Source organism: Miniopterus schreibersii (genome assembly GCF_964146895.1).
Source record: "Miniopterus schreibersii genome assembly, chromosome: 6".
In the NCBI taxonomy this organism is placed as follows: Eukaryota; Metazoa; Chordata; class Mammalia; order Chiroptera; family Miniopteridae; genus Miniopterus; species Miniopterus schreibersii.
The window spans coordinates 30,455,101-30,479,059 of record NC_138107.1 but is presented as its reverse complement, the minus strand read 5'-3'; the positions used below and the strand labels follow the sequence as shown (position 1 = coordinate 30,479,059).

Here is a 23,959-nt window from a genome sequence, read left to right as displayed (position 1 = left end):
TGATATGATTGACCAGGTTTCATTTCCACATGGTTTTCAAGAAGAGAACTGTTAGGTACAATGTTAATGATGAAAAAGCTTCCTTGCCTATGATTTTAGGGCACAACCAGGCCCAGAGCAGGACAGTGTGGGGTTTGTGCTGTTCTCTGTGAGACTCTAATGTTGTGTTAGGAAATAGGATTCATAGAAAATGTAGGTGGAAGGAGGAGAAAAAATCATCCTAAATACATATATGAATAAAGTTTATGTATATAAATACATGTGTATGATATAAATATATATTGTTTTCTCTGACTTTACATTCTTTCTTAATGGTGCTATTGTTTGCTCTTCACCATCTTAAGTAAAACTCGCAAGCTGGAATGAAGCCCAGCCATTTACAAGCAAACCCATTTTCTTTTCTATTATTTTATCTTTTATTAAAAGGACCCCTCCCACACACACTTGCCTTCAGATTCGAGTTACAGAGGATTCTTTAAAGTGGGAGGAGGTGAAACCAGAGGTGAGATCTCTAACACACTTAGCAAAAGGGTTTCTCAGACACTTAATTATACAGGGAAATCTGCTTCTCTTCTCCCCCCCCCCCCCCCCCCGAGTAAATAATGTTAGAGGATCTGCACCGTAAATAAAGAGCTTCAGTAGAGAGGGTCCCTTTGGAAAACACCCTTTTTCCTTTGGATCGAGGGCTGGTGTATCTTGTGTGATATTAGGATGTCAGGAAGGAGCCAGCTGCACAGTTTCTCCTCTGAAGACCTACCATTAGAGATTCAGTTCTTTGGGTTAATAAACCATTTCATTTAAACAAGCCCTGGTGGACTTAGAAGAATAAGTGAGGTTATGACCGTTAAAATTCTGTGACTCAGCCAAAATGGCTTTCTTAGGGAATGATCATTCTGACAGATGGAAGGAGAATGGCAGGGCCTGTAGAAAATCCCCAGTGATGTGAGCAGCTGGATGTCCCTCTGCCAGGTGGAGAGAGGGCTCCAACAGGGAGTTCATGGCTAGGAGAGGAATGTGAACAAAGGGTATGATGTTCAAGGTTGCCCAGTTCACAGCTCATCAGGGCGAAGTCTCCAGCGAGCTGAGGAAGGCAGAGAGGAAATAAAAATGACAAAAAGAGACATATAAAAAAATAAGAAACAATACTATTTATTTTTCAATTAAATAAAAATTAAATTAATTTAAAAATTAAAGAAATTTCAAGGAAACAAAACTACTTTTCTGTAGACACTGCAACTTATTAAGACAACTGGATCTTCTGGCCCTAAATGTCCCTGTTTTAGGACAGAACTCTCCTGTCCCCTAAAATGGAGCCAGACGTAGGCCATCCTGAGTGGGTGGGGGTGGTCTCTCTCTCTCTCTCTCTCTCTCTCTCTCTCTCTCTCTCTCTTTCTCTCTCTCTCTCTCTGCTCAGGGAGTGGGTATACATGACATGACCCTGGCAGAATCTCTCTATACAGGTCTGTGCTCCTGTAACTTGCTCTCAACTTGTTTATAGAGGATAATAAATGTACTGCTTATTTCCAAAGATATACCGCTCAGCTCTGGTGATGACAGAGTTTAAGCATAAAAACTAGGGGCTTGACATCACATTGATCAAAATTTCCAACCATGAGGAAGAGGGAGCTAATGTGTATCGAGTAATTAGCTGTGCAAATTTGGACAAGTTGCAAGTTACTTCATTTCTGTGCCCAAGTTTTCTCATCGATAGATTAGGAAACGTTTTAGTCTTGCCTTATAGTGTTGTGAGAATTGTATGTCATTCGCTTTAGGCATTTTCGGCAGAGGGGCGGGAAGTGAAGTGTTAGCCTTAATGACGATAATGTGAGGAATGATGTTCTCCTGAGGCAAGCGTTAGATTCTCCGCTGTGCTATCTTGCTTAATTCTCCAAACAATTGCTTTAGGTAACTACTTTCAAACCGTTTTTCACTTAAGGCAATGGTGTGACGGACAGAATAACTGACTTGTCCAAGGATATATAACTAGGAAGCTTCCGAACAAACAGGGATTCAAACTTAGGTTGGGTGGGCACCAAGGCTCCCATGAGTTCCCACATCCCTGCCTCCGTGTGAGCCCCTCTTCAGCCCAGTCCTCTAAAAGGGTCACTGTGTTCACCAGCAGCTCTAAAAGCTTCCACTGTGTTCCTACAGCCGCTTGCCTGGGGTTTTCTAGTGAATTTCTCCACATCCTGATTTTTTTTTTTCTTTTCAGCAAACTTTCCCTTGCTAATCCTTCCTTCAGTGTAACCTTTTTAGCTTTGGGGACACACCCCTGGCTAAGCCTGGGCTTACAGGGCCGCCTTTCCCCACCCCTTCCTTCTGCTGCGGTTTAAAGCATCACCAGATGCCTCTGGTTCACTCTCTTTGCTTTTAGCCCTCACAGGGGCAGGAGGAGCCAAGGCCGGGCCCAGAACTCATCAGTCCTGGGTGACAGTGAAGGGGTCTTGGGGGGAGCACTGACTCCCCTACAACCCCTTCCTCATTGGGACTATTGGCAACAACAGAAAATCAACTGAGAAAATGAAGACCTCCTGGTAAGAGCCTGACGCTGGAAAGAGTGGTGGGGAGACGCCCGGGGCCTCTGTTTTTGCAGTGGTGATAAGATGAGAGGAGGTGAGGGGAGCGGTGAGGGGAGAGAGACAGGGACAGAGACAGAGAGAGACAGATGAGACAGTGAGACCCAAAAAAGCAAGCATGAGAGACAGAAGAGAGAGACAGAGAAAGAGGGAGAGACAGCCACCAAAATGGGGAGGCAGAAAAACCAAGATGAAAGAAACTAGAGACAATGAAATAGGTACAGAAACAGTGAGATAGGTACAAAACGTGAGATAGAAAAAACAACATAATGATTGTTTTAGAGTACGAGCTGAAACTGTGAGACGTCATTAAATTTCTCAATAAGACTCTAAAGTAAAAATGAAAAATATAAACTATACTGAGATGGGATCCCCTACATTAATTAGGTTTTTTTTTTTTTTTTTTTTTTTTTACCACATTTAAAACTACTAGAGTGGTCCCCAGCTGGAGGGACTCCTGTTTGAGTCACTTTCTTCTCTCCTTTTCAGGAACATTTCTGTTTTCTTCTTTGTATGCAGTTTCCTAGGACCCTGGGCATCTGCGACCGTCGTCAAGCGTCGCCCAAGTAAGGGCCACAGCTTCTAGGTTTTGAAATATCGCTTGTTTCCAGAAGGGAGCAGGCAGGGCTGTGGCTGAGTGAGGGCCGAGGGAGGCACCCACGGTCCTTCATACCCTCCCTCCGCTCCTGCTTTGGCCGTCGCGGGTACTCTCTGGCTGGTTTTCCGTGGTCAGTGCTGGGTGTAAAGAAGAAGTTCTGGCTGTGATCAAAGTTGGCAGGAAAGCCAGTCTGTGTGCTCCAGTGCCTACCTGGTTGAGATGGTGATTGCCAATGTTGGATGCATGGATGGATGGATAGATACGTAGATGTATAGAAGCCATTAGTCTAGGGTCAAGGGGGGATTTGTTTGATGTACTGGGATATCTGGGCCAAAGCTTTGTAGCTGTAAAATGCTTTTTCTGAAGTCTAGGAAGTCTCTGCTGTCAGCTGAGCAGCAGGGCACAAGGGTTGTGTGGTTACAAGATACCTCTGTGGTGGCGAAAAAGACTCCGCTACAATCGTCCATTTGTGTAAGGAGCACCCAGTTTCGTTCTAGGATTCCTCATCAAATTGAGCATTTAACCCTTTCACTTTCTTCTTACTACTCTTCCCCACTTTAGGATACTAGCAATAGTCTAGTAGGACCCTTATTTGATCTCTTAGAATGAATTTTTGAAATTAAATTATATTTTATTTAGGATAAGTGAGTCTGAAACTCCACCAAATCCCTCCTCTGTTTGACAAAGATTCCTAAGAACTCTCCTCTCCAGAAGTTTCGTTGAACTGCCTCAAGGCTGACTCTGGATTCTCGTAGGAATTCTAAAATTTGTGGTGTCCAGGGAATATTTTCTAGCCCAAACCACCAAAAGTTTTCCAAACAGGCTCCTGACACTGTGCCATTCAGAAGGTTGAGCAGCTCCATTTCCAAAAGGAACAAATTCCTAACTTCCCCAAAAGGAACATTTTCCCAGCACAAATTATTAAAGCACCTTTGTGCCTTGCCTCCCTTCCAGGATGAGTCCAAATGAATGAGTTATAATCATAGAGTCATAGCGTTAAAGCCAAACACACTACTTACAAGCAAGCTGTTTGGTATAATATAGTGCTTTAAGTACTTGTTCAGCTCTTATTATTGACACGTTCCCCATGATCCCTGTAAGAGAGGAGGTAAGATGACATGTGATCTCTTTTGCAGGATTTCCTATCAATTCAATTCCTAATGGTGAAAATGAGCTCTGTCCAAAACTCAGGATTGGCCAAGATGATTTACCAGGCAAGTAGCAGTATATTATATTGAAGATGCATACTTTCTATAACCCTATCTCAAATATCCTTTTATTTGGGTAGGTTGTGGAAAGAAATAAAACCAATCTCAATGTGGACTATTGATTTTGTGTTCCCTTTCTGCAGGGTTTGACTTGATTTCTCAGTTCCAGGTGGATAAAGCAGCATCTAGAAGAGCTATCCAAAGGATAGTGGGATCAACTCCATTGCAAGTGGCTTACAAACTGGGAAATAATGTAGACTTCAGGATTCCAACCAGGTAATATAAAATTGTTAAATCGAATTATCTGCCTCAAATGCATTTTTTAAAAATAAAAAGCTATCCAATGTTAGAGAATCTTCTGATGCGCAGTGTTTCTTGAATTATGATTTTATTTAAAGATGAAGGAATTTATTTACCTACCTATCTTCGGTGTCTGAATATGTGAATGCCCTTCATGTTTTCGGTATGTAATTTACTTCCCATTCTGGGGACAGGGGTTGAGGGGGGTGGGTCACCAAGACTGTTGTACATTGATTCAGGACAAGTTCTTATTACTCTACTCTCTGTTTTTCTATAATTTGTCTGGTTTTGACTGAAAGAAGCCTCTGTGAAAAGTGCCAGAGGTTAAGCATAAATTTAGCTAGGAGCTGCCGAGTGGCTAGAGGACTCACAATGGTGCTGTTCAAACGTCCAGGTGCTGAAATGGAACCACACATCCAGTGCTTGGCTCCTGGCAGGAACGAAACGAAAGCAAAACTAAAGCCCTGGAGGAGATTAGTTGGTTAGAGCATTGTTCCTATACACCAAGGTTGTGGGTTCAATCCCTGGTCAGGGCACATAGAAGAATCGATCAATGAATGAATAAATAAGTGGAACAACAAAATTGATATTTCTCTCCCTCTCTCTCTCTGCCTCTCTCTCTCAAAATCAATAAAAAAATAGCAAAACTAAAGCAACGATAACAGAAACAAAGGTAGTTATAATAACAATAATGATAAAAAACCCACTTCATTTATCTCTTTCTCTGGAACTCTTTTCCTTAAATCATTCATTACCGAGGTGCTTATGTGTATGTGTATGTGTATGTGTATGTGTATGTGTATGTGTATGTGTATGTGTATGTGTTGAGTCACCCCACTGTTGTAAGTGAGCTTCAGGACTTTCAGTTCTATGTCACCTAATACCTTATATGTGACTACTATGATCATGTCTTAGTGCACTGCAAAAAAAAATTAAGACTCCTTTGGTAGATGAACAAGAAATGTTTGACTTTGATAGAAATTAAGGTGTAAAGGTAAACAATGATTAATTAGAATAGTAAAGGATATTATAGAAATTCTAAATGTTTATAATAATGACGAATTTTGGTCAAATTAGAATATTTCGATATAGTGCCAGATTGCAGATAGAAACTTACCTCTTGAACATGCTATGTTCTATAAAACAACAGTAGTGCACTGTATAAATTCTTTTGATAAATTTACCAATTAACATTAAATATAGTCTTCATCACAACCCTGTGGTGAGAACACTATCCATATTTTTATGGAAGAGGAAACTGAAGTTAGAAAGTTTAAATTACCGTCATAAGGTCACAGGGTTGGGAGGCGCTGGGAGGACTGAAACTCAGGCAGAATGGCTTCTGAGGCTGGGCTTCTAACCATGATTTGAAATTGACCCTGGAAAACATTGACATTTGGAAAGATTAAAGGCATAATAACAGCTATTATGTTTTTTTGCTTATATTTCCTTTCATGCACAGACGTTAGTTGTGTTCGTAAATAAAATTTTTAAAACGTTCAGGTTTTCTTCCTTTAATAAAATAATTAAACATGACAAAAAAGCCCCAATGCTGACTTAATTTTCTCTTCTATGATTTAAGGTACAACCTGAGTGTCACTGACATTAAATTCAGAGATTGGGGGCCCCCACCTCCTGCTCATCTTTTTTGTTGTTGCTCTCTAAGTGCCCAGAGTTATCACTAAATACTTTTTAATGGGCTATAGTCAATGCCCCATATTCTCCATCCCCTTGACTCTGTCCCCCACAAATATTAGAAACTCTTATTTTAGTGGCAACTCTTATTAAAAGATGAAAAAAAGAGAAAAGAAATAGAAGAAGGAAGTAAGAGAAAGAAATACAAAGAGGAGGAGAGCCAAAGGCCTGAGACAGATGAAGTCCCAAATAGGTAATAAAGTCCATTCTTGGGCAAGTTACTTAAGGAAACTTTGCTTCATTTCCCTCAGTATAAAATTTAGGAGTAACAATAACTATGTCAAGAATTGCCATGAGGAACAAATGTAAGTCAATGGACAGGGCTTGAAAGAGCCTGGTACACAGTGGTATTAGTTTGCCATAAGTAGTGGAGAGCCTAGAAGGAGAGGGCGTGTAGGCAGGTGGAAGTCTTTTCTCTTGAGCGAATTCTTTCTTTTCAAGCTGCCCTCCAAGTCCTACTCATTCAAAAACCAGATGGCAAGACAGGCAGAGACTGAAATTGCTCTCAGATCGTGCAGGGAGTAGACTGCTTTGGTGTACAGGGAATTGCTATGCTTGAGAATATAGGCTTCGAGTGAACAAAATAGAAACTTATTGGCAGGATGTTCGTGGGAGGGAAAGGACAGTATGGCATCTGGAACTGATGTGATAGAGTCACAAATTATCCTTACTTTTCTTTCAATTTTTTTGAAAGATTATGAGGCATAATTTTTTGCCATTTGTATTCTTTATTTTAGGCATTATAGTTTCACATTCTCGGCTCATACATACCAATGTATTGTGTTTGCTTGCCTTAACAAATGCAACCCTTACCTTTTATTTGAGTTAAGGTCATAAACAAATGTTTCAAGGTCTAAAGACTTCTTGTTGTTTTTTTCAAATCTTTATGGCTCTCCTTTTAAGATACTCTGTGCAGATTGTAACATAAAAGAATAAATGATTTATAGACCTAGTTTCTTTTAAATTATGTATGCTGTCAAGTTTACTTATCCATGTGCATAGCGGATTTGCAAGAACAGAATCTCAGAAAAGACAATAGGACTGACTGTTCTATAAATTAGACTTATGAGGACTTTTAAATGGTCTTTGCTATATACAAATACATATATATTTTATTAATTTGAAACTGAAAGGAATTTTCTTCTCTTATATTGACACACTATATTAGCCTAGTTTAAAATATTAATAACATGATAATCTTGATTATATTTGTATATGTACACACAAGCACACACACCTTTGGTTTAACAGTATGTCTATGAATGAATTGCTCTTCTGGCAACCTCAATCACAACTCCATTTTTAAAAAGTTTTTGGCGTTACATAACCAAGTCAGAAGTAAATGGTGATTTTATGTTCTATGCTACCTTCAACATAATTTCTTTGCTCACTTAGCAGGAAAGATTGGGTGAAGCACAAGTTGGGAAGGATCCCTTAGTTAGGCTTATGATGTCTTTGCAAAAGAGTCATTTAAGCAAGTTACCGTGACCTTTAAAATCAAATAGAATACATTTGTGTGTGTTTTCTGGGACTCATGAAATGCTACAGCTTTGTTCAGTGCATGTGTAAACAAATAAATAGCTAACATAGATTTTTTAAAAGCCTATAAGAAGACTGCTTTCAGGAAGAGAAGAGAACAGAGCATTAGGACTTACCTTCCTTCTATAAAAACCTTAGACTTCAACAGTAATGATCCTGGACAAAAATGAAAAACAAATTCTTTAAGCATCTAGTTAAAATCCAGATTATTAAGTTAAAATAATATTAAAATAACCTATTTGTAATTGAAATGTATACTTGTCAAATTTTACCATTGAATAAAACTTTGAAAATTTATTTCTCAGCTCCAAATTGAGGTCAGTTAAATGAAAAGTAAAAACTTCTATAAGGTTTTATAATTATACAGTAGGCAATATATTATGTTGTCATTAATGAGTCTTAGAAGTTATTCTGGAATATGTATATTCTGAAAAATCTAAAGTCCAAGGGAAATAATGACAATCAATATTTTTAAAAATATCAAAATAACCCTAGCAATTTTTCTCAGTGATTAGAGCTTCAGCCCATGGGCTGAAGGGTCCTGGCTTTGATTCTGGCCAAGGGCATGTACCTTGGCTCCAGGCTCGATCCCCGGTGCTGGTCGGGGCACGTGTGGGAGGCAACCAATAGGTGTGTCTCTCTCATATCAATGTTTCTCTCTCTCTCTCTCTGAAATGCAATGGAGAAAATATCCTTGGGTGAGGATTAATATATATATATCAAAATAGATGTGGTGAACATCTCCATTCTGGGGAAATAGTTCTTGTATACAGGTTTCTTCCTAAGCTCCAAAAGGAATCTTTTAAAAATATACATGTTAAAACCCCCTCTACACTTGACAGATATAAAAGACATGTAGTGATTTGAAAGCTTTGAAATAAATGGAATACACATCACCAGTAATCATTTCAGAATGTGCACTGACAAAGGCATTAACCCAGTATTATAAATAAAAACCAGTCATTTTAGAAAATAATACCTAAAGGAACTACTTGGGTGATAAAAGAGTACTCAGATGAAAAGCTTCCTATTTTTATTATTTTTATAAAACTAACAAAGCAATGAAATTTGTTGACATAGCTGACCCTTTTTATTGAAGGCTTGCAAAAAGGTTTGCAGCAAAGTTACCTACTTGTTTATGCTGTTATTATAAGGGCTGGCAAAGTTTTATAGTTAAAGTAAAAGTAAAGATAGAAAATCTTAGCAAGTTAAGTAACCTTAGCAAGTTTACTTATTGCTAAACATTCTTAGAACTGAGGAATTTTTTGGTTTAGCAATTCTTGACCCCAACAATATGTTTTAATGTAACTGGCAACAACACATAGGTCAATTCAATAAATTTATATGTTATTCATTTTAGTTTGCAACACATTAGATCAGCATCCGCTCTGATATTTATTCTTGCCTTTTTCTTCTTTACTCTTCACAGCAAGGGGGCTATGTAACAGGGGGTTTGACCTGAAGAAAGGTTATGTGGGACTTTGGGTCCTGGTCCATAACTGTTCTGAGAAATGCCAAATTTTATTTAGCAAGCAAAATTAATTGGCATCTAGTTTTCCTAGCATTTCTCCCTTACTTAGGAATTTTTCTATACTGAGAAGGAGGAAGGTAGAAGAATAAAATCCTCAAGCCCTTGAAAGATGATGTTTATATTTAATATGTCTTGATTTTTAAAAAAAAAAAATTTTGGCCCTCAGGCGTTAGCAGTTTGGTTCAACAGAAGAAGATCCAGGTAGTTGTTGCAGCTGCAGGTCAGTTTCCACACAGACTGGAGATGCCTTAGGGGCACTGATGGTCTTATGCTGCCATTTAAAGCAATAAAGTAGCAATGATACAGACTCAGTTGTCAGATGAAGGAACGAGTAGGTTGGAGCAGAAAATTAAGAACTGGTCACCTTTTCCTTGCCACACATCCAGTGACAAACAACAGCTGCTAAATTAGCATCACACTTTGAACTCCCCGGCAAAGAAAAACATGCTCAGAGTGAAAGAACTTCTCAAGTCTGCACAGTGACTGATTCTCAAAATGCTTATATGGGTCTATGTGGAGGGGACAATTATGGAAATAACAAATAATCCTAACATGGTATAGTAAAATAAAAAATTTAAAAGCTGCCTTAATTAAGTGGTCTCATAAACTAGCAGAGTTGGTTTGGATTCTGAATGATCTCTTCTTTCATTTGTAGAAGAAATGGTGCCAAGAATTTTGAAAGAATGTGTTTCTTGGCTGAGATGAAATTGCTGAACAGTAGCTCTTTAGGCAGCATAAATAGTAATATTGTTGGGATTGTGTGGCATTGGGGACTCTCTTTAGCTTTGAGGGAGGGTGTTTTTAAAATGTGTGTTTTAAGATGGATCATGAATGTACATGAATAATTGAACTTCTGTGAAGGTCTTTACGGACAGTTGTGAAAGAACAAATGGTGCATAGTTTTCACACTGTAGCTTTTCTGTAGACCTAGAATCTAAAATAGCATAAGAGAATATGGTAATATGCATGGATTCAGAAAACAAGATTTATATTTACTGTTTTAAAATTTTACTCAGGCATTTATATCCCAGTGGACTGCCTGAAGAATACTCCTTTTTAACTACTTTTCGGATGACTGGAAGCACACTTGAAAAGCACTGGAGCATTTGGCAGATTCAGGATTCCTCAGGGAAGGAGCAAGTGGGCGTGAAGATTAACGGCCAAACAAAATCTGTTGCATTTTCATACAAGGGACTGGATGGAAGTCTCCAGTCGGCAGCCTTTTCAAATTTGCCCTCCTTGTTTGACTCCCAGTGGCATAAGATCATGATTGGTGTGGAAAGGAGCAGCGCTACTCTTTTTGTTGACTGTAAGAGGATTGAATCCTTGCCTATAAAGCCAAGAGGCCAAATCAATGTCGATGGCTTTGCTGTGCTAGGAAAACTCGTAGATAATCCTCAAGTTTCTGTTCCGGTGAGTATGAAATCATACACTATGGTGGATTAAATCAAAACCAGGTTGCTAAAAATGAACACCTTTGGTAATCATTTGAATGTCTTAATCAATGAACAGTTATTCATCTTTTTTATTCATTCAAGCACTTAATTCGAACAGCCCTCAGTGCCTGTTTTGAGTAGAGCATGTACCAGGCAGAATGGGGATTCAGAGGAAGGCAAGGAGATGGCTACTGGTCTTAGGAGCTTAAGGTCTACTTGGAAGTTTCTACCTGTCTACCTGGGGCACCCAGAATCCTTCTGAGGAGACTTAAAAGAATCGGATACTGGTGTGCTACATACTGTGTGTAAATAATTAATGAAAAGATTCAAAGTAAGATTAAGATGAATGATGGATTCAAGATTTCCATGCTTCTTGGGAGGATTTGAATTGGCCAAAGGAGAGGAGAACCTGCATTCTAGCCGAGGGAAAGAGCATTCAAGGAAAAAGAAGCGGAGAATAAGTGGGCCACATTCGAAGATCTAAAGCCTGGCTGGCTTGGATGCAATGCCCACGTGAAAATGTGTGTGTGTGTGTGAGGGGGGTGGTGAGGGATACTAACTGCATAGTGTGGGAAATGAGGTTAGGAAGCGGTTTGATGTCTGATAAGTAAGAATGAAAATTGTATAGAGAGCAAAATAATTGTTTATTCAGAAGTAGGTCTTGCACGGAGTATTATAAAAGTAAAGGATTTTAGAGCTGCGTTCATGATTTTACTATAGCGACCCACGGATAGAAAGGCAAGAAGTTATATAATGACACGTAATTGTGTCAACAAGTACCATCTAATTCTATCATTTTGACTTGTTAAACTTTCACGAAAAACTCTTTAAAAAGATATTTTATAGTATCATGACATGAATTTAAAAAATATATATATTAGAAGACAAGTGTTCTTTGGGGGGAAACTAAAGAATTTACAGTTCAAATAAACTATTGATGCCATTCTCTATCTATCTATCTATCTATCTATCTATCTATCTATCTATCTATCTATCTATCTATCTCTAGCTATCTCTATCTCTCTATCTCTCTATCTCTATCTAATCTCTATCTCTCTCAGTCTCATCTCTATCATCTATCTCTATCTCACTCTCTGAGCTATTAAATTCCAGCTACCGAACTCATATCACGGAGTGTAGCAATGGTGATACAATGATTTTGAATTGTTTTTGTGCCCTTCTCCAAAGGGGGGAAAAAGGTAATGGGATAGTTCAAATAACTTATTTCCAGGGGAGGAATTGTGATTAGTGTGAAGGGTAGTGTGAAATTTCTATATTATGTGATGGACAGGAAACAATTTGTAACTGCCACATTGCTGCTCTGGCTTGTAGACACTTGAGAAAATATTTCTTCAACTAATGAGTTATCACACCTCAAGTGGCTGGATCAGAAAGCCAATGGGACCACTGTTTTGCCATTTTGAATTTTATGCAATAAAATCTTTGCAGTGGTACTCGAGTGGTTTTCAGACAACACTGAACTTCTACAATATCAGTGTCATTTCTGAACCATGGATGAGGGGGGAAAGATCCAACAGTATATTAATCAAGTACTTATAAAATTGATTTATTGGCCTTAAAATCATAACAAGTCATTTAGTTCTGAATCTTTGATGCTAGCATGCTATTAAATTGTCTGATTGTCAGAGCAGTAAACAATATTATTTCATTATATTACAGTATAGCCAATAATGTTACAGCTGATTGCAGGTTTTCTGACAAGTCTTGTCTCACATCACAGTAGAGACCAGTTATCTCCTATTTTATTCTTCCAAGTGCAGGAATGCAACAAAGACCCTGGAAGCTGGTATAATATTTTGCTGCTGGTCCACCAAGGAGTTTTTCAGTCAGTCCAGTGTAGCCAATGTTAAAAGTACTTACAATAAAAGTACTTACTTTTGTACTGAATTCTGACTCCCCCACAAGGGAATACAAGAGACTTAGAACATTAAGGGTATTAAAAAATTCCATATTTTATGATATGGTGGTGGTGATGATAGTGATAATAATTAAAACAGATCAAGGATATAGGCCAAAAAATTTTTACTTATATCCAAGGACTCACAGTGACAATGTCAAACTCAAACTTGTCACCAAGATGTATTTCTCAAATTTCACCATGTTTAAGATAGAAAACTGTATGTAAGAAAAGTCCATTATGCTTTTAGAAAAACATACCCTTACTATACCAATTTAATGTTTTCAAAATTCCTTCATTCCCATTTACTTATTTGATCCTTGCACTACTTATATTAGTTAACAAGAACAGATAGGATCATCTCCAATTCTCATTTGAAGAAGTAATTCAAGCAGGTTTCTTGGCTTGTAAGACACTGGGGTAGGCATAAAATTTCTAACCTACCTTATTTTCTGCTATGCCAACTAACTTTTCTCTGATAATAAATAGCAATACGTGCAACCATATATCTTTCTTTATAAAACATCATTTTTATTTTGGAAGACATTTGTGATTTGCATAGAATTTTCAGAATTTACTTTGCAGGACAATTAATACTTCTTTTTAAAAGAAGGAAGATTGCATAAAACATGTCCTCAGCCATTAATCCTACTTGTTTACTTAGTGAATATCATTGTGTGCTTATATACTGTGTATACAAAGTTAATAGCAGCTCTTATATTCTTCAGCATATAGAGGGTGAGGGGCTGAGATGGTAAACAATGACAGTATAACATGATAAGGACCATGATAGTGAATGGAAGCACATGGAAATAACTCCTCACACAGGGAGAGTGGAGCTCAAAGATGTTTCCTAAAGGAGATGATGTCTAAGAGGAACCCTGGGGATGAGTAAGAGTTATCCAGGAGAAGATAAGGTCCAGTATCCTAGGCAAAGGGGCTCTCAATTGGGAATTCTTGTGTTTACCAATTCTTCCTTTTCTAAACTTTATTAGCTTTCCCACACTGCTCCTCACCTTTCTAGTCTAAAAATAGTCCAGTACCCATACAAGTCCCCAGACAAAGCCCAGGTGCCCACAAGTTGTCCTTATGCCGTTTTTATTTTATGTCCTATGATCTCACCAATCTGGCTGAAATGGAAGTTCCTGACAATTACTGAAGATTAAGTGACTACATGTTCCTTAGAAGATGCAGAGAGCAGTTGAGTGGTGGTATCCATATAATCTGGGAGGCAGAAGGACACTGATAGGACACTGTCCCCTCCATAGGGAGACAGAAAACATTCAATATTACTATGCGAGAAATTTTAAATTAAAATGAAATATGCCAATAGCATGAAAACAATAAGGAACAGTGTATTTTTCAATTTTCCTTCATGAAATTGGATTCATTCTAATCTTTGACACTCTGCATTAATCGAGTACTTTTTTTCAGGATCAGCAGTTGCTTTTGTTTAGTAAGTAAACCAAAAACAAACATCCCTTCTAAAGGCAATTACAGATGACAAGAGGTAGCCCTAGGAGCTGCTTAATAAAAAAGGCAATTGAAAACAACATTTGATGGAGTGTCAATGCTAACAGACTCATTTATATTGTACTTGTTTGTGAGTTTCCCCTATCTACTCTATCTTTTTTCTCTTTCCCTTTTCTAAATTGGAAAAGGAAACCAATTTCAGGAGGTTTTCCTAAGGCTTGCAGTATAGCTGCTCACGTGGTCTACAACTCAAACAGCTTCGCATCGTTCATGGTTATTTAGTGGCCTCAGAGCATTTTATATTTTGTCCCAATGTACTGCTGTAATACATTGTTAGTTTGATTTTAAAGCAATAAATCCCTATTCTCCTATTCGCCTTTGTGCCCATATTTTAGGATGGTGCCATTTATCCCACTGCAAAGCTTGGTTTCCCGGCAGCATTTCATAAAAAAACATGTTACTTGATGACAGGTTCTTTATTGCGTGTTGTCAGCATGATTGCCTAGGAGAGTTATTTGGTACAGCTCTATTAGAAAACAAAGTTAGCCTTTCTCCCTTTTCAGGGATGTACACCAGGGCTTTGGGCTTGTTTGAGGGAGGGTGGGCGTTTATGCGGCATTATAAATATATGCTTCAAACCTTTTTTTCTTTTTCCCTATGCGTATTCCAAATAAAACAATGTGGACCAGGATTAATCAGAAAACTGTTTTTAAAAGTGTATTTCAAATGTGTCACTCTACGCTATTTTTGTTAAATTCAGAGAAAATATGAGAGTAAATAGAAAGAACAACAACAACAAACTATTGATGGAGGAGCTGTCATTTTCTCTACTCCATAGAATTAAATCGTAATTGTGAAAATAGATGATAATGTGGGAAAATCAGTTATGAGGTTGTGGTTAATATTGTTTCTGGTATTTAAGAAATATTGTAGGAAAGTTATGTTTTTAGTGATTTAAGAAATGCATAATATCTACTATGCGTAGTATCTAAACTATTAAGTTGGCTTATGAAATTGTTTTTGACAAGTATACCTTTGACAAATGCTCTTTCACTTGGAAGTAATAAATAAATACAAAAGAAATGGTAATGTTATCTGAACATATTCATAGAAAATACTTTTTAAAACACTTTGGTGTGACTTGATTGGAATATTTTTGAAAGCTGACTGTCGAAACAATTTTTTTGGAGATAAATCCTAGCCTGCTGCATTGTAGACCTTATTAACAACAGCAGCTGGATTTTCCACTAGGTGGCAATGAAAGAAGAACACACAGAAAAAGAGATGCCAACATAGGAGAAGCCATTATTGGGGGAAGGGATTACAGATAACTAGAAAAAAAATAAAATGATGGTCAAATTTGTTTTTAACGGAAAATTGAAAACAGTAAAAATTTTTATGGGCCTCAGCTGTGCCCATAGTGTTGCAAATTTTAAAAAATCAGTGCTATTATAGTTTTTCTATTTCTATTAAAATGTGTATGCGCTAAGAGCTTAAAGACAGCTTTGTTATGCAGATTGGGTGGCTAGAAGGCCAGAGGTTAAATCAGTGGCAGCTTTCCATCTCATCATGTTGATTTCTGTATGGTTAGTGGTTTTGGTTACAATGTGGAGTCAATAGAATAGGCTTTCAAAGTTGGAGGAAACTGAGTGCTTCTAGTCCAAACCTCTCAGTTTACAGGTGAAGAAACTGAAACCCAAGTAGGGGAGGGGGCTTGCCACAACTCGTATTCAAACCAGAGGAAAAACAATATTAATTCTATTTTCACTATATTTCTTATCCACTCTGCATTCATTTATTAACATTAAACTGCTATTTATTAAATACCTGCTAAATTATAGACAGAAGTTAAAGCTCAAATGGAGCTTACATTCATTTTGGGGAGAGGAGAGGGACACGAGTAAATAAATGAGTAAATGTATAGTATGCCAGGTGGTCATAAATGCTATGAAGAAAAATGAAGCAGGAAATTGTTGTGCCTGGAGAGAGGAATGCATTGAGAAAACAATTTTTTAGCAGAAACCTGAAAGAGTTAAGGGAATTAACATGTGGACATCTGGGAAAGGAGGATTCAAGAAAGAGAAAACATGGAGTGAAAAGAGAGTGGTGTTGGAGTTTTCTGCTATGTTTGAGGACAGCATGGAGACCAGTGTGGCTGGAATGAGGCTGAGACAAGTAGGCAATGAGGTAACATGATAGAGTGAGGATGGGAACATTGCGTTAGATTTTGGATGTCCTGCTGTGTAAGATGGAAAGCTATCAGATGGTTTTGGATAGATAATCCACATGTCCTCATTTATAAAAAGCATCTTTTTTGTTGCTGTTTGACAATATACTATAGGAGGAGAGAAGTACAGAGCATTTGAGGGAATCTTAAGAGGAGACCTTAAGAGGCTACTGCAGCAATTCAGACAACACTGGTCTTGATTTGGAAGAAGGTGGTCATGGTGGGCGTGGTGCACAGTGGTCAGATGATGATATATTTTGAGGGTAAAGAAAATGGGATTTGACGTGTAGGAGAGAAAGCAGAATCAAGGATGATACCAATATATTTGGCATGACTCATTACAAATACAGAGTTGTCATTTACTGAGATGGGAAAGGCTGCGGTGACAGTGGGTACCTGTGAAAATATTGAGTTAGTTAGTCAAGAAGATTCAGCCAAAGAGACTAAGAAAAGCAGTCTGTGATGTAGAAAAGAGCTAGCATATCGTGATATCCTGAAAATCAAGGGAAAATAGTATTTCAAGAATGGAGTGGTCAACCCGCTCAAATGCTGTAGATGGATCAAATAAGATGAAGACTAAGAGTTGACCATTGGATTTAGAAACCAATGAGGGTGAACTTGAGAAAAGACCCTGTGGAGTATTGGGAGGAAAAGCTGAGTTGGAGAGTCCAAGAGAGAATGGAAGGGAAAGGAATTGGAGTCAATGGATATAGACAACTCTTCTGAGTTTTGTATGAAGGACAGCAGAGAACAGATGGCAGTTGAAAGGGCATGTGGCATGAGGGGAGGGTCTTCTTCTTTAAGCAGGAAGATAACTCAGGACGCCTCACCTCAGTTCAGAGGATAATACTTCTTGATGCCCTACTACAGTGCCTCCTTCTGCCTCAAAGGCTCAGGCCTTTATTACCACATGAATCTCTTTGAAATGCCCTTTTAAATTAGGCCACTTTTCCCCATCCCTATCTCTGTTGCAGACAAATCTTTGATAGCCATCCAATAGTTAGCTACCCAATAATATTAACATTCCTTAGCCTAAAATTCAAGGGGGAAAATCTGTCTACTTTTTGCGACAGCATATCTAGTCTCTTTACTACATCACTTTCCATCCTTGTGCCTTGTTAGTTTCACCTCTCTTCAAAACTCGGTTACCTTCCTCATCTCTGCTTATGAAAATCTCAATTGCTTCAGGGCCCTACTCACATAAGACATGTTATATGATCCCCTTGTTGATGATCTTAGCCCTATCACATGTCAAAGGCAACAGTATTTATTGTCAAAAGCATTTTTTGACTAGACACTTCCCTGTATATTAAAATTTTTGTGTCTTCCATAGTATTGATATCAAAGCACACAAATGTGTTATATAAAGATATGTTGAATAAAAAAAAGAATAAATTACTGCTTGCTAGATCTACTTTCAGGCCTACTGTTCTCTCTCTTTTCATCATTCTGTCTCTGCCTTTGGTATGATTCAGATGATTGTCACCTACTCATCTTTAACTACAATTCCTAGCACTGTGTCTGGAACTGCATGGCCTGGTCTACATAGAGTTGGGAAAATTTCTCATTTTGAGGCAGCTGAGAGCCTCCCACACAGCAACCAGGAAGCTTCACTTGAAGGACGTCCCTTATGATGATAGAAAACAACATTTTGTCATAAGCTGAAAAAGATGAGATCTAAGAATTCAAGTATTTCTTTAAATATTTGTTGCCACTGAGTAGACAGAGGCTTAATGAAACATCTCTCTAGTTTTAAAAAGAAATTTATCTTTGAAGAGCTAGTTTTTAGGTGTTTTATACTTCTAAAATTTAATCATAATTCAGTTTGCAAAAAACCAAGCTTTGTGTCATTCTCATTAATATTGAGCAAAGTTCCACAGTTTTTTGATAGAATTCTCTCTCAGGAGGAAAAGATAGTTGTCTGCTATTAGTTTTTGTTTAATTCTTATGAAGGGCTTAAATACCATACTAATTTTTCTCAACAACCTAGCAAAATAAGTAGAAATCACTAGTCCTATTAAAAGAATAGAGAGTTTGGGCCAAAATTATTAGTTTTAATGAGTTGTCAGCTGGACATTACTTTAGCTTGGGGGCTGGAATTATACCTTAGTTTCCTAAAGAAAATAATTGGATAGTGCCAGGTTGGGCATATGTAAGGCGCCTTACAATCACACAACTCAGTTTTCTCTGAGACAATGAGGAAATATTTTAAGTTGAGGATAGATTGTGCAAGGGCATTTTCTGTTCTAGTAAACAGATTAAAAACAAGAAAACCTTTTTATTTCTTTGCTTAGATTTTTCTCCAGTCTTACAAACTGTAAACTCCTTGGGGGGGGGGGGGTGAGAATATCTCTGGTTTCCCTAGAATATTTTCTGTGTGCCTGCCTTATATTGGGGCTTAAAAGATATTGTCTGAGGACTAAATTAAAATATTTGTCAGATATATTTTGTCAGTGTGCATTCAAAGAGAAGAGTGATTTCAGGTATGAAAATGAGAAACGTGTGGAAATCAGCATTTCAGATGTATAATGAAAGTGACTTTTACCAAGGAACTCTGCCAATCTTCCTTCAAAATAATTAGCATGCAAATTGGAATTCATATTGCATGCCAAAAAATGGTGTTGTATAGATGATTATTAGTGCGTAGGTGGTGTTTATGTGGATGCACAGATGTGTTCAGAAACTTCTGATCTATGTCACCCTCTGAACAACCCAGCCTGTATTCACAGATGAATTACATTTCATTCCCCCATTATCCTGTGCCACAATTGCATCTCACATATTTAAACAGGTGTGCCAATTTATCCAGAGAGAATTACATTTTTGAGAAAACAGCTTAATGAATCAGTTTGCATTTGCAATAAGTATAATTAAAGTTTCTCAAGGTGATTAAGGTAAAAATTATTTTCAAGAATTAAAATATTATACACACACACAATCTATTCTTAGTCTGAGTTACCAATTCACAAAGGACTTAGTGAATACAATTATATCTCGTCTCTTTTATTTTGAGAGTTAGGGAGTGGAAAGATATCTTTTCCTATTCTGGTAATATTTTTACCTGGTCATTGAGAAAAAATTATAATTCTTTTTCCTATATCATATTTTATTATACACATTAATATGTAACTGCATATAGAAATGTCAGTTTTTGGATGAAACTAGAAATTTTGCCCCTGGATATATTTCTGTAAAAAGCATGCAAATAGGGAAAGGTTTGAGTTCTAATGGAAGTGTCTTAGTCTAGTCCTGAAGTTTTCTAGCAGATGTTGGAAACTAGCTTACACAGTTTTAATTTCTATATAATTATTCTTTTCATCTTTAATGCAAATATTCAACTACCATATGCCTCCTTACAAAATTATAACTCATCCTGTATTATTTGGGGAGGCTGAGTAGGGTAGTAGAGAAAGCTCTTATTTTAGATGTGGGCACATTTGGAAGGCTAGCTCTGCCTTTTCCTAGCTGTGTGACCTGTAGCGAATGATTTAACCTCTCTGCTCCACTTTACCCATGAGTGATCTGCTTCAAAGAGTTATTTGAGGCACTGCCAGGCATTTAGTATTCATTAAGGAAAAGGTTGTTCCGTTCTTTCTCTTATCTTCCTTTTCAAATTTCCACTGTAATTTAGAACAAAACCAAAACGAAATCTCTCCCAAACAAACAAAAAGTACCCCAATAAAAATAGTGTTTGATTAAAGTAATGTCCTTACCTGAAGGATGTGTGGTTTGGAAAGCAGTTTTTTTGAAGGATGTCAGTATAATATTGTTAAATAATAATATTGTTAAATTATCTGTGTCATGGAGACACAGATAATTTTCATACAATTCACAGATAAATTTCCATCTTAAGATATGTTTTGATTTATCGGCTCACTTTCTTTTCATTCCGCTTAACTCATTTTTCCAGATGTCCACATTTTCTGGAGGAAAGGCACAGTAAGGTTGAGAGAAACAAGGCTAATGGAGAAAGAGAACTCTAGGACAGTTAGAATCATGGGAGAAGAGGCACCAATGCAGGACTATGAAAGCTGAATGTCTTATTCTCACCTTTTATAAGATGGAAAACTTTGTTTTGTTTAACTTTCCCTTCATTGTGGGTAGAAGGGAAAGACTTCATCCTTCATCCCCTCCAATTCTGATCTTCCATCCAGTGGCTTCACGTCTGAATGTTTCTGTAACAATGGAAAAAATGTATCTAACTTAATTCTAGATCCAGCAGCTCTAGAGTCCGTTTGGCAGGCGGGATGGAGTGCAATTCACAATGGGATGAAAAATAGAGATAATGTTTAGATTTGGGACCTGGATACTTAACTAGACATTTGCATAATGCTAGAACTATGGATCTGACTTGAAATGCTTAGCAAGGAACTTTTTTTTTTTTTAAACCTTGCCCCCTGAGGTTTTCAGATTCAGATCTGGCCACTCTTCTTTTCTCTTGTTTCTTTTCTGTTCCACTCTTCTTTCTCCCTTAGCACCTGCTAAAATGTAAGAAGTTGTCAGGACACATTTGGATTTCAGGTGTTTTTACATCTCTGCAGCCAATGAATAAAATTATATCATATTTAAATGTTTTTTATTATCTTGTTTTTCCTCCTGAGTCCTAGATTTCCCTTTCATTCCCACCATTTCTGGGCTTCCTATTTCCATGTTAAGCTGTGACCACTCCATGGAGAATGTCTTCTCTAGCATGCATATTTCTTCCAGGACCAGATCTTCTTTCCTCTGTTTTATTCCTGGGAGCCACCTCTTTGGCTGCCTGTCCTTAATCTTCTTCCATGTGAACTCTTAGCATATATGTTCTCTGTGGAGTTCAGTAGGGCTGGGTTCCAACTGAGACTCTGACACTTATTGGCTGTGACTAGGACAGTTCTTTGCTCTCTCTGGCCTGTTTGAATACAATTTACCTTTTGTGGTGGTGGTGAGGACAGAAATAGAAAATCAGTGCCAGCAATCTGTTTCCTGACTAGGCTATGCTTGAGTAACGCAGAGCTAAAGACTTTGGCACCCAATGATCAGAGAAACTTGGGCCTCCAGTCCATTTCCAGTGGACATTTATCTTCGAGGAACAATGGAAGTGCTGGTCCCCTGAGATCAACCAGCTCAAGTTGTTCTCCAGTCACTCAGCAAGTGGGCCACACTTACCAACTCATCTCTCTGAAATGACCTGATTCTGTCCTACAAAAGAATTTGAACTGACTTTCTATTGTTTTTGTCCAGTTTGAACTTCAGTGGATGCTGATCCATTGTGACCCACTTCGACCCAGCAGAGAAACTTGCCATGAGCTGCCAGCCAGGATAACGGTGAGTCCCCTTGACCTTCTGCAAGGGCCACGTGCACCCAGCAGACTCCTCTCATCCTGCCTCCCCGATCTCTTTCTCCAAAAGGTCTGGGATCAGATAGATATTAAGGAAGCCCAGGTCCCACCCACAGCCTGGACGGGAGAAACCACCCAGGGGTGTCTGATTCTACCTTTGTTCGCTTACTCCCTTCCAAAACATTCCTCCAAGAAAGCTGACGGACTGCTCGCCGCGCTCAGAGGCGCACGGGCCACCGCAGGAGGCTCGCAGGACAGCCTGGGGCTGCGGTGGGGCGGCGGCCGAGGCGAGCCCGGCTCTCTGGCCGTCCTGTGCGGTGCGGGGAAAGGGTTAAGGGGGCCTGTTGTCATCTTACCCGTCCCCCCTGCCCGCAAGCGCTCGTCCAATCCCCAGCACCCTCTCCAGGGCCATTCATAAACAGGAGCGACGTACTCCTTTCCCTGCCCGGGCACCTTGGCCACCACTCCTCCCGGGGGCGCTTTTTGCGGGGGAAGAAGGAGCACTTTGCGCGCGTGGCGGGCCGGAAGCCTAGCGGGACGGCGGGAGGCCGAGCCCGGCTCGGGGATTAGCGGAGGGCGGTGGGCGATGGCCTGGACGGCGCGGGACCTGGGGTTCCTGGGGCTGCGACTGCTGCTGTCAGGGATCTGCTTGTGCGCGGCTCAAGTAAGTTGTCCGCGAGTTTGGGGCGGGGTGGGGGCGCCTTCTCACTCCCCCCCCCCCATCTTTTTCTTCACCAGTGCAGCCAGACTCCCGACCAGGTGAGCTGGGGGCTAGAAGTGTTTGCATTTTTCCAGCGCACACAGGGAAAGTTAGGGGCGCAGCCGTCGGGGGAGCGGTGGGGAAGGCTCGGAGCATCCCCCCCCCCCCCCCCCGGCTCTGGGGCGGTTCCCTACTTCCAGCCCAGAGCACCTGCTGAGCGGACCGTGGGACCCCAAGTGACCTATGGGTCCGGGAAAGGACACCTCCTCCCACTTGGGACCTAACGTTGGGGGCGCGGACGCCGAAGGCCGCGGGTGTCTGAGGCCGGGTTTGCGCTTTACTCGGTTTCCTCTCGCCGCCCCTCCCCCTCTCCCGGTCGCGTTCGCGAGCGGGCGGCAGAAGGCGGGAAGCCAGGCCGCGGCCCCAACGCCCCTCTCCCGCGCCCGCGGCGCCCCCAGCCCGCGGGGCTGCAGGGAGCCACGCGCCCTGCCCGCGGCGCCCGCGGCGCGGGGACTGGCCCCGGCAGCCCTGGCTCCCGGCTGCGTTTCAGCAGCTTCCTAAGGCCCCGGCGTCACCTCCCCCCGAGCGCGCGGGAGCGGGCGCGGCGGGGGCGGGGAGCCCAGCCGAGGTTTGAAGTTTCACTGACAAAGACCCCATTGTAACCTGTCTGGTCATTGGAGTTTAGAAAAACAAAGTTTTCCTTGATGAAAGCAGCTTTTTTTCTCTCTCTTTTTTAAATTTAGAAGGGGGCAAACATCCCCCCACATTCCCTAAGCAACGTGCTCACCCGATTTCGGACGCCGCCAGCCCCCCCAGCGCAGTCAGAGCCTAGCTGCTTGCGGGCGGTCACTCGGGGCCCCCCTGGGCCGGTCTGGAACCGGGTGTCGTTCCGAGGGGGGGCAGGGGCCTCCCGCGAGAGCACCCCGAAGGTGACTGGGGTGAGGCCGGGCTCGCTGGCTTCCAGGGACCTGCCGCCCCGCGCCTCCCCAGTCTTCTCCTCAAGACCCGGCCCTCAGGTTTCCACAGGACGGAGAGACTTACAAAGGACAGGGCAGGCGACCCGATACGGAGCACCTCCAGTCTCGGCTGGTACATGTTAGCAATTACTGATTCGATGGAGGGATCCAACGACCGCCATTTTCATTTCTGAATCCTTTAAAAAAAACAAAAAACACACAAAACAGCACAGAGGCGTCGGGCGCTGCGTTGCTCACGACCCCCTCTGGTTTGGCGCGCTCCGCAGAGGGGAGGCCTGTGCCCGTCTCCCACCTGGGGCCTAGGTGCCGCCCTGCCCGCTGGGCAGCCTCGCCCAGAGCGCGCGGAGCGGAGCGCCGCCCTGCGCCGCGGGGAGCTGGACACGCTTCTGTGATACCCGGCTTCCACCCCAGGCCTCCGGCCACTGTCCTTGCGGCGGAGGTGGGCACCTCAGGACATCGCGCC

General features: G+C 40.4%; 2 protein-coding genes across 5 annotated transcripts in view; one reads left to right on the top strand and one right to left on the bottom strand.

Annotated features, from left to right (window-relative positions):
• Positions 1-421: 421 nt before the first annotated feature.
• On the bottom strand, positions 422-23,808 carry LOC308558809 (uncharacterized protein). 3 transcript variants are annotated; one of them, XR_013999053.1, is made up of 7 exons: positions 23,307-23,398; positions 20,552-20,676; positions 8,033-8,072; positions 7,191-7,285; positions 5,965-6,061; positions 5,054-5,112; positions 438-1,081 (listed from the first exon to the last, which is right to left on the bottom strand). XR_013999053.1 is itself a non-coding variant. In XM_081140768.1 (5 exons), exons 2-5 carry the CDS (start codon positions 20,619-20,621, stop codon positions 878-880), a joined length of 411 nt encoding a protein of 136 aa, XP_080996894.1. In that variant the 5' UTR covers positions 20,622-20,676; positions 23,561-23,714; the 3' UTR covers positions 438-877. The 3 variants fall into 3 exon arrangements, 1 of the variants encoding a protein (XP_080996894.1); XR_013999052.1 differs by lacking the exons at positions 5,054-5,112; positions 7,191-7,285; positions 23,307-23,398 and adding exons at positions 4,194-4,268; positions 23,561-23,808 and having other exon boundaries at positions 422-1,081; XM_081140768.1 differs by lacking the exons at positions 5,054-5,112; positions 7,191-7,285; positions 23,307-23,398 and adding an exon at positions 23,561-23,714.
• COL9A1 (collagen type IX alpha 1 chain) overlaps positions 2,340-23,959 on the top strand; it is a 77,629-nt gene continuing 56,009 nt past the window's right edge. Inside the window, exons 1-6 of one of the 2 annotated variants that reach the window (XM_081140766.1) lie at positions 2,340-2,534; positions 3,066-3,142; positions 4,311-4,388; positions 4,526-4,658; positions 10,464-10,860; positions 21,722-21,805. In XM_081140766.1, coding sequence (XP_080996892.1) covers positions 2,521-2,534; positions 3,066-3,142; positions 4,311-4,388; positions 4,526-4,658; positions 10,464-10,860; positions 21,722-21,805 — 783 coding nt within the window. In that variant the 5' untranslated portion in view covers positions 2,340-2,520. Of the gene's footprint in view, positions 2,535-3,065; positions 3,143-4,310; positions 4,389-4,525; positions 4,659-10,463; positions 10,861-21,721; positions 21,806-22,219; positions 22,484-23,959 lie in introns of those variants that run through there. The other variant, XM_081140767.1, reaches the window with a different exon arrangement.

Coding starts and splice junctions, on each gene's coding strand:
- LOC308558809 (XM_081140768.1), bottom strand. CDS start 20,621: ATGAAGTCTTTCCCTTCTACCCACAATGAAGGGAAAGTTAAACAAAAC. Junction 8,073..20,551: donor AGTTTTCCATCTTATAAAAG/GTGAGAATAAGA, acceptor ATTTTTGTCCAG/GATCATTACTGTTGAAGTCT. Junction 6,062..8,032: donor AAGGTTTTTATAGAAGGAAG/GTAAGTCCTAAT, acceptor AATGTTTTCCAG/GGTCAATTTCAAATCATGGT.